General features: G+C 39.4%; 1 protein-coding gene across 1 annotated transcript; it reads left to right on the top strand.

Annotated features, from left to right (window-relative positions):
• The first annotated feature begins 1,574 nt into the window (after positions 1-1,574).
• On the top strand, positions 1,575-9,958 carry xrcc5 (X-ray repair complementing defective repair in Chinese hamster cells 5). The gene is made up of 21 exons (XM_037109297.1): positions 1,575-1,718; positions 2,034-2,147; positions 2,239-2,422; positions 2,742-2,790; positions 2,887-3,009; positions 3,652-3,831; positions 4,021-4,135; positions 4,714-4,852; positions 4,942-5,054; positions 5,148-5,210; positions 5,295-5,432; positions 5,509-5,599; positions 6,634-6,764; positions 6,909-7,105; positions 7,549-7,639; positions 7,744-7,813; positions 7,939-8,048; positions 8,318-8,414; positions 8,598-8,665; positions 8,764-8,838; positions 9,040-9,958. Exons 1-21 carry the CDS (start codon positions 1,704-1,706, stop codon positions 9,052-9,054), a joined length of 2,178 nt encoding a protein of 725 aa, XP_036965192.1. The 5' UTR covers positions 1,575-1,703; the 3' UTR covers positions 9,055-9,958.
• Positions 9,959-10,159: the final 201 nt, after the last annotated feature.

Raw genomic sequence — 10,159 nt, 5'->3', positions numbered from 1 at the left:
CTTTCACTCTCATGTTTTTATATGTTCAAGGCATCAAACACAGAAGTTTGTGATCTTAAACTGCTCGTGTTGTCTTCACAGTTGTGGTCCATACAAATGAAGTTGCTGTTACATTTTTCTATAGAGTCATATTTTTAATGTTGATTTAAATTATTTTTAATATTTAAGTCTGGTATACTTCCCTAAATTGTCGTAGCTAGGTGTTTTATACTCTGGCACTTTGAAGTTAATATGTTGCAAATGGGGTTGGTTTGAGTGGAGCTGATGGTTTAAATATTTGGTGATTCAGATGTTCATAAAATAAATCAACTTCAGTTTCATACAAGTAAAGATCTGTGTGTATGTTTTGGGTCTGTATATCATATTACATGTTGTGGAACCACAGAATGCAAAGTAAAGAATTACACAAATTCAATAAAGTGTTATGTCGTCACATTGCAACTATGTGCTAATTTTTAAATCTACGCTGTGGAAGATAAAAAGAGGAGATGAGAGAAAGAATAAGAAAAAGAATAGAGGTCACATGTCTCTTAGGAAAATAAGTCAGTATTTAGTATCCCCGCATGGTGCACACGGATACAGATGGCTATCTGGGGTTTGGGTGCTTTAGGATCTGATTATTGGCACCCTGGTGTTAAATTAGGGGGCTTACTGAAGGAAATCCATATGCTCCAATGCTGATTACTGTACAGTAAATATTAGCACTCTCAGGGCCAGCACACATTTATTAGCTTGCTTTACTGTCTTATTTTGTTGTTTTGGTGAAAAAATTCAAACTTTGAATATTTACAATATTAATGAATTATTAACTGAATAAAAAAAGCTGTTCACAGAGGAAAGAAAGAAAGAAGGAAAGGTGGGGGAGTAAAACAGTATGAAATTGTGTGGTCCTTTAAAGTTTTTTTAAAAATGTTGTTTCCTTTATGAAAACAAAGGGAAATTGTTTATTTAGTTTGTTTTTGAAAATAAAAGAAATAATCAGCAGATGAAGATCTTTCTCCTCTCATTTACATTTCTTCCACAAAACTACATAGTGCACCTTTAATGTGAAAACACAGAACTATGGGTAGAAACCTCACAAATTAGCCAGAATAATGGCCACTGTATGATTTAGATCATTACACCTCAGTAATTCTTCTGGAAATGTGTTTTTAGTATTTTACAGTCAATGATTCTATTTCTTGTAGTGTGGAGAACGTTATAGCCTACAATTTAAATTATTAAATAGAATATGAAAAGTTTTATTAATCTATTTATCTTTTACTCTTACACATCTATTTATAATGTATTCATTTATTAGTTCTGTTCATTGTGTATCTACACTATTTATTCATTTTAATGTAAATAATTTATCATTATTTTTTATTTGACTTCAATACAGCACAAGCTGATCTACAATTTCAGTCACAGTGCACGCGGCCACAGGAAACGCTGGAGGGTGTTTGACCCACATATGATTATAGGATTCCATTTTGCCCTTACTCTGTGCCTCAAGATCAACAACAGCACGGATGGCATAACCGAGGCTTGATTCAAGTCCACTGTGTTTCCTGAAACAAGTAATCTAATCGAAATCAATGGTATGAGCGACCAACAGATCGTTGAAGCTCGCTAAACCCGGTGCGGAACACTTCTCACTTCCGGTTTCTCCCCGGAGCCATAACAGAGTGACACGCAATCATTGGAAGAGGGAAAAAAAGAAGATGGCAGCATCTAAAGTAAGTTGCTTTCATTATTCTCTATATAAATTAATTACACAAGGGTGCGACTTCGGCAGATAGTTTATCATGTTTTAAATGGCCGTCAGGAACAAAATCCAGACGATAGAAACAAATTGTTCTCACTCGTTGACGTTCAGACGTGCAGCGCTAGCGACATGTCGGGACATGTTGCGCCGTCCCGCCCACCATTGAATGTATACAAAGCTTGGAAACAAGTGAATTAATACCTTCGAAAAATCAAAAAGCCGTCTCCTTTGTTTTATTACTGTCTCATTGACTTGAAACATGTACTGTATTGTTTATTTACCTTAGTCAGCGTTGGTTCTGTGCATGGATGTTGGGTTCTCCATGTCCAACTCCGCCCCGGGTGAAGAGTCTCCCTTTGAAATTGCCAAAAAAGTCATCCAGAAGTTTGTTCAGCGCCAGGTATACTTCTGCTACACATATACAAACACAATGATCAGACCTAATCTACCGGGAGGATCTACACAGAGGATGCCTTTTGTATTTTTTACAGGTTTTTGCAGAGACTAAGGATGAACTGGCAGTGGTTCTGTTTGGCACAGACTCTACCAAGAACCAGCTGGACCAAGACGACCAGTACCAGAACATCACCGTGCATCGTCACCTCATGGTGCCTGACTTTGAGCTTCTGGAGGAAATAGAGAATCAGATCCATCCAGAGAGTCAGCAGGCTGATTGTATCCTTATTGACTGATACTTTTTAAAAGATCGGTGTGAGGGTACATCTAATGATGACTATATGCTTCTTGTATATGTTTTATTGGATTTTTATTGTTATTTATTTGCATCAAATGATGAAGTACCTCGTTTTCTCATGTATTTCATTTTCTGGATAAGCCAAAACAGACATTCCTGAGTAGTTATTTCAAGTTGTGCTTTTAATGTACATTTAAGCAGACAATCCTCGTCAACCAAGGTAACAACTTGTGGTTTAGATCCTGTTTGTGCGCAGATGATGTGTGAGATTCAGTTCGCTCCTTAACTCCTCCTCTACAGGGATGGATGCTCTTGTTGTCTCCATGGATCTCCTCCAGACAGAAACAAAGTACAAAGAAGCTTGTATTTCATATAGAATTCCCATTAAATGTTGTCATTGTTTGTTTTCCAGTGGCTTGACACTGTGCTTGTTTGTTTTATTCAGAGGGAAGAAGTGCAGTCGTCTCAGCATTGTCCTCCTGACAGACCTCAACACTCAGGTCAACTCAGACCAGCTGGACGTCATTATTGAGAACCTGAAACAAACCGACATCACCCTGCAGTTTTTGTAAGGCTAAACACATCCACCAAGTAGGATTTGAATAAATATATATAATCAGTAAAGATTGTTGGGCAGTGCACAGGCATCGCATGCAAAAAGATTTTTTATATCAGTCAGCACTAATAACTCTCCATCTGGCTGTGCAGCTTTTGGCCCTGTCAGCTTCACTAACTGCTACTTTGCAGGAGGGTTCTGAACTCTTCGAACAATAAAATACATTCATGCTGTTTTTGTACACACTCCAGGCAAACAGATCACTTCTGCATATATATTGACCTGTGAAGCTGCATAATAATGATAATAGTTTTGCAGTTGTGAGTCAGTGCTTATCGTTAGAAATTGCAGTCATATCATAATACTAGAATGTTAATCACAACGGAGGAAAAAATGATTTTACATAAAAAAAGACTAATTCATAGGTTTAAAGGGATATATACAAACACAATCCCTCACACACACTTAGTGTTGTTATTAGAAGTTGCTCTGACTAAAGCAGAAATTCCGATAAACTGGTTTCTTGTAAAGTTTACTTTGTGTGCTGTCATTACAGTAATAATGCCTATGAAGCCTTCTTTCCTCATGCGTGTTTTTGACAAATATGTTTAATGTATTTTTTCTATGGGTTGAGTTTACTGTATGTATTTTTAGTTTGCCTTTCCCTGCGGATGAAAATGAAGAGGGTGGAGGAGATGCGGACAATGGAGGTCCAAGTCACCGAGGCATGGGCAAAGGTCTGTCCAGGGAGCAGAAGGAGGGCCTGGACATGGTGAAACATGTCATGCTGAGCCTTGACGAGGAGGATGGCCTGGATCAGATTTACACCTTTAGGTTAAACACTGGTTATTTCTTATGTCTTACTTCATTCTCCTTTATGTCTTTTTTTCTCTATAAATCACTGGATTCTTTTTCTTTCTTTCTTTCTTTCTTTCTTTCTTTCTTTCTTTCTTTCTTTCTTTCAAAGTGCTATTGGATGATGTTGTATGACTTGGCTCTCCATGTGCTTCATTCATGCTGTAGGAATGCAATCGAGCAGCTGTGTATGTTCAAGCGCATTGAGAGGAGACCCATGCCCTGGCCCTGTCAGTTGACCATCGGCAGCTGTGTGACGATTCGTATTGTTGGATACAAAGCAGTAAGTTCACTTAAAAGTGCACTGGATAAATATTAATGTGATTATACATGTTTCGATTACCGTAGATTTTTTTGTGTGTGTGTTTTTTTTTTTGTTTTTTTTTTTGAGAATTAAACCAAAAGAACTGCAGACAATTTGCTTCTTTTTCCTGTGAACATCACCTGCCCATGCCAGGTTGTGTCATGTGTGAAAGACGAGTGCTGTTCCATGAGTTAGCATGTCACTCTGCCTTTGCTTCTGTAAAGTCTGCTTGTTTTCTTGCTCTTTAATCTGGTGAATTACTGACCCCCTGTGGCACAAAATGATTACTGCAGATAGTGTTATGTGAATTTCGTTCAGATGTTTATGCTTTATTTGTTTACTTAAAAAAATACAAAAAATTACTGTTTGATTATTATATCTCTATAGCAGTTTGTATCTTAAAACTTACATTCAAAGTCTTAGTGATGTATATATTGAGAAAGATCCTTGGTTTTCTTTTAACTTCTGTGCACAGATGACAATCCATCAATAATAGTCACATGTCAGTGAAGCCAAAGGTTTTCTCTTCCACAAATACTTTTCATTGTGTATTCCAGGTGTTGGAAGAGAAACTGAAGAAATCGTGGGCAACAGTTGACGCTCAAACTAACCAGAAAGAAGATGTGAAGAGGGAGACCGTCTACTGTCTGGATGATGACAATGAGACAGAGGTGCAGGTGGACGATACCATCCAAGGTGATAAAATGTGCCTGAATTCAGATTGTTTTATTGTTTTTGTACTTACTAATTATTGATAAATAAAATAAATGTTTTTGTGGTCACAGGTTTTCGATATGGAAGTGATATTGTTCCATTCTCTAAAGTCGATCAAGAGCAGATGAAGTACAAGCATGATGGGAAGTGCTTCGCTGTTCTGGGCTTCACCAAACAGAACCTGGTATTGTACTTTTCATGCCAGTGTGATGAACATGGCTTCTAAAACGCATAACCTTTATTTACCTTGTGTCTCTTTTTTTTGGTCTGCCTGCAGGTCCATCGCCATCACTTCATGGGGAGTCAGGTCATCAAGATGTTTGCTCCCAAGGATGATGAGGTGAGGAAGGAGAGACCTGCTTTATTGCTGGTGATCTCATGTCGATACTGAACTGTTTCGGTCTCTGCCGTTCTGTTCGAGCAGCACGCAGGAGTCGCGTTGTCCGCTGTCATCCGAGCACTAGATGAGCTCCAAATGGTGGCCATTGTACGTTACGCTTATGACCGGCGCAGCAACCCTCAAGTAGGAGCAGCTTTCCCGTGCATCAAACAGGATTATGAGGTGAGATCAAAAACTTCAAAATCTACCCTATGTTCATGTAACACGGAGCTAACGCCGTGTATCTCATCCCAACTAGTGTCTGATGTACGTCCAGCTGCCCTTCATGGAAGACCTCAGACAGTTTACGTTCCCTTCTCTTGACAACAACAAAAAGTTCATTCCATCAGGTACGGTCTCTGCTTCTCAAACTTATTCTTTTTCATTTTTAGATTAAAAAAAAAAACAGACTCGAAACTCGCAAGCGCACACATTCATTAATGTTTAACTTCCTGCAGCGGAGGTGGGAATCTCTAGGTGCCCCAAGATTCAATTTGATTCAGGTTCAGTCGACTTTGATGTAATTATAGAATGCTTATAAACTGTGCAAGCTGATGCATCAAAATGTTTGATAAGTATACATGAGTTGTTTTTTCTCAGTATGTGACTACTTGCTACTTGTGAAACACATATTTTGAGTGATCAGAGGTGGTAAAAGTACCTACATTCCTATATTAATATGATTGAAAGACTATTAAACTTAAAGGTTGAATCAGTAGGATTTGTCCAAGCTGTTCGTAAATGCACCAGAAAGCTTGTGATTGTTGAGTTCATTCCCAGGATGTCAAATACTGACATTGTGGGTTAGTAAAGCATCCTGAGCACAGCAAAAAAAAAACTGAATTTAAGAAAATTCAGCCAGAGGGCTGCAGATGCAAGAAACTAACATGCCTTTTCTCCACTTCTGAGTCTCCCTCTCTGTCTGTTCTCCAAAAAATACTCAAGTAAAGTACAGATACCTGAACAATCTATTTAACTACAGAAACAATATATTTGCATCCCACCTCTGTCCAAAATTAAAACAAACAATTGAATTTAATTTCACAATCTTTGCCCACACAGCCATTTTCTCCCAAAATTCAAGAAGTAGCATGAAGTTTTGCATGAAGACTTAATCTTCCAAGAGACAACTGCAGTGCATCTCAGAATTGGCTGATCAGCACGCAGCTGAGAGGAGGGAACAACTTTGAATGCTGTGTTTAGAAACCGCAGTTAAAAAATCCTCCTTATTCTGCCTGTACCTAGTTTTTGCAAAGGAGACTGGTGGGCACTGAACCTCCAGTGTTTGATAATATTGTTGGCCCTTTCATTTGGCTCACGTCACTAACACTATGTCTCCTTTTAAGAAGAAAAAATGATTTTGTGTGTTCTGTGATTCCTCTAGACACCCAACTGTCTGCCGTGGACTCTCTCATTGACTCCATGATGTTGGTAGAGGAGGATGATGATGGAAAAAAAATTGACATGTTCAAGGTCCATCACATTCCCCACCCTGGCTTCCAGAGGCTCTTCCAGGTACTGTAGTCCAGTTTAGCATTCCAGCCCTCCTCCGACTTCCTCTGAGTTCCTCTGAGTTGTGGCAGATGAAGCTTTGAAAGGAGACAGCTGTGTTATTGTGTCTGACAAGAGCTTAAACTCACAACCCAACCTTTCTTTCAGTGCCTGCATCATCGGGCAGTAAACCCTGGCACCCCTCTGCCACCCATGGAGCCGTGGCTGAAGGCCTCTCTTGAGCGCCCTGAAGTGATTACTGAACGATGCCAGGCTCCACTAGAGGAGGTGAGGAAGAACTTTCCTCTCACAGAAGTGGAGAAGAAAAAGAAGCTGAAGACGAGTGCTCAGATTTTTGGCAAAGAGTAAGTTTGATTCAGCGTGCTGGTTGATCTTTGAACCTCTTAGACAGGGTGGTTAGTCATTTAGCGAAAAGTAAGCTGTGCTGTCTAAAAATATTCATGCTGAAAATTGTGTAAATGCAATCGGAATGTTATTTTTCTTTTCTTTTTTAATCTACAGTCATTTTTTAAGTGTGGTTTTCTGTTGTTATGTGAGTCTGTATATCATCCTAGATTTTAGATACAGTTATATTGATACAGCATACGATTTGTTTTTTCATGGCTTTTAAGGCACCATTACAGTAATGTAATTTTATGGACCTAACAGACTACACTACTTTTTCTTATACTGTCCTTACCCACAGGGTATTCAAAGATATTGTAATTTTTGATTTTGATGCCCCATTCTGGCATTATCAGGATAAACAATGTTCAGTAGTTTAACTGAACCTCTCTGCTGATCACAGTGCTGAGGAGCCAGACGCCAAGAAGGCTAAAGGAGACGAAGAAGAGGAGGATTATAACCTGGCTGTCATTGCTGAGGGCTCTGTTACATCGGTGAGAATCTGGAAAACTGGACGGCAAAATCATCCCAGAGAGAAAGCTGCTTGAACCACTAGTTTGAACACGTGTATTTAAAAATTTACTTTTCACTTAACCAGGTGGGAAGTGTGGATCCAGCCCGAGACTTCCGTACTCTGATCAAGCAGAAGAGTCTTCCATTCGGAGATGGTGAGGACGATTTGTCTTTCATTGAAACATTTTGCCCAGTTGCATTATAAACTGTCGTAAATCATGTTCAGCCCTGGTAATTGTGTTTATCCCTTTGGTTGTGGTGACCCCTGTGTCCTTTCCAGTCTGTCAGCAACTGACTCATAGGATAGAGCAGTTGCTAAGCAACAAGAACACACACTACTACATGAAAAGCATCACCTGTATACAGGCCTTTAGAGAGCAGTCCGTGAAGGTTAGTAAACATTCACTATCTTGTATATGGGGAAATTCATGATGATGTGGGAGTTTCTGGGTGAAATAATCTTCTGGTATCAGAAAGCATAGATGCAGCTTTACCGTGGAGATTATGAGTCCACTGAAGGAGATTACAATGAATCTGTTTCAACTCGAGACTTGAACCGAAGCCAATTTCAGTGCGAGTGTGTGTGCTGCTGCGTCTGTATGTAGATGTGAGCTTTTTTTTAGGAGACTCACAAATGTGTCTTATCTTTCATTTTTCAGCTGGGGAATGCTGCACTGTACAACAGCTACCTCCAGTCCCTGAAAAGAAGCATCCCAAACAGACGGCTGGAGGTTTTCTGGGACCTGCTCGTTCAGGGTGTGTTAAGCCTCAATCCTCAGGGCTGCGAGATTTCTCTCAAATCACTCCCACCCTCGAGATGAGATTACATTTCAGTATAACTGACTGCAAATATTTGTTAAGTAACCCAAACAGAAACTGATTGATTCTCAAGAGGTCGGACAGTATTTGTGGACTTAATTTCTGCTGTTTGATTGACAGATGCCATAACACTTATCAGCAAGGACGAGGTTGAAGGAAGCACCGTGTCCAAACATGAAGCTAATCAGGTGACTTATTGAAATCTCCTGTATTTTAAGCCGTGGGTGCTGCTGGTAGAAAGAGTGACTGTGATCTTGAGACTGACCGAAGTCTGTTTTGTCCTCAGTTTCTGGTTTCTGAGGAGAAGAAAGTGGAAGAGGCTGCACCACCAGTTGAAGATACTGGAGATGTTGATGACTTGGTACGTGTTTCTGTGATTTCAGGTTTTAAATATTTATCTGAGTTGCCCCAAACTCTGGCTTAATCCATTTCCTGTATATCTGCAGGCTGTCTCTGAGTGCGTGTGTGTGTGTGTGTCTGATGATGTGCTCAGCCTGTCGAGATCTTATAAACTCTCTTACATCTTTTTTTTTTTTTTTTTCCCCCCCCTCTTGCTGTGCAGCTGGACATGATGTAAGAAGGGAGGCAATGGGAGCGTCTTCACTGGACATGCGGAGATATGAGAAGAATGCAATGATTCAGTCCGGCCGGACCAAACCAATTCAGCCGTCCATTGTTCTGCCTCCCACTGGTACTCTGAGCTGGAGCTGCATGTATAGTGGACAGGTTGTTGATATTACTGATGTTTACACCAGGAATGTAAAAAAATAATTATGCTTTTTTGTACATTTCACAAAAATTAGAGCTACACTGATCAGTTGGCCAGGGGCTGGTGAAAGGCTGGTCAGTGTCAGATTTGTACGATGCTGTGCGGGTCAAATTTAATGTTATGTTATTTAGCCAAAGTTTGTGCACTCGTTTTGTCATCAGGTCAGTGTGAGTCATTACTGCGTTCTGCCGTCAATAACAGTCATACTTTCTAACGCCTCCCTCCTGTCCAGGGACATTACTCGCGTTGACAGGATGTGTATCTCTGTTCTTTTGGGAAAGTAAAACATTGTAGTCGAGGGTTACAGATTGCACATTTACTCAGAGTATGAGTTGTATCTGTTGTCTGAAGAGCAGCGAATGCTTACGTCTTATTCTTCACATATCAATTACAGACTCCTGCCATCTTTAGTTTTCACAATAAGAGTCCCGGATAGACCAGTAAACACTGTAAATGCTTTTAAGACAGAGCAAAAATCCACGTACACATTTCAGGGCATTAAAAGAGCTTACAATGTGTTATTTTTATTAATTATTCAACAATCAGTGAATTTTACACTAAAAAGGTTTAAAAAAACAACAAAACATTGCCAAAAAAAACCCCAAAACATTGCCGTCGGTGCATCTCCAACAAAAAACTGTTGCGAGAACTGTATGTTGTGATTTGTGTCAATGCCTTAAATGTCGAAATTCTAATTAAACTGTTTTATGAATCTGTTGTTTTGATTCTGTCATTTTCAGTGATGTTGAATACACTGAATGTGGTAAAAAACTTAAGTATCTTACAGAAGACAGCACTGCAGAGTTCAACAAAGTGCATTTATTATCTCAAAGTAAAGCTAAGTGGTGGACAGGGAATGAGCAACACATACTATGTTTTTGTTTAACAAAATATGGAAGATGAATACAGTTTT

The sequence above is a fragment of the Acanthopagrus latus genome, chromosome 9 (genome assembly GCF_904848185.1).
Source record: "Acanthopagrus latus isolate v.2019 chromosome 9, fAcaLat1.1, whole genome shotgun sequence".
Taxonomy (NCBI): domain Eukaryota; kingdom Metazoa; phylum Chordata; class Actinopteri; order Spariformes; family Sparidae; genus Acanthopagrus; species Acanthopagrus latus.
This window is presented reverse-complemented; position numbering and strand designations above follow the sequence as displayed.

Excerpts from the sequence above, each read along its gene's own strand:
- xrcc5 (XM_037109297.1), top strand. Across the intron at positions 8,049-8,317 it reads TTAGAGAGCAGTCCGTGAAG|CTGGGGAATGCTGCACTGTA; the intron begins GTTAGTAAACAT and ends TTCATTTTTCAG. Across the intron at positions 8,666-8,763 it reads CCAAACATGAAGCTAATCAG|TTTCTGGTTTCTGAGGAGAA; the intron begins GTGACTTATTGA and ends TTTTGTCCTCAG.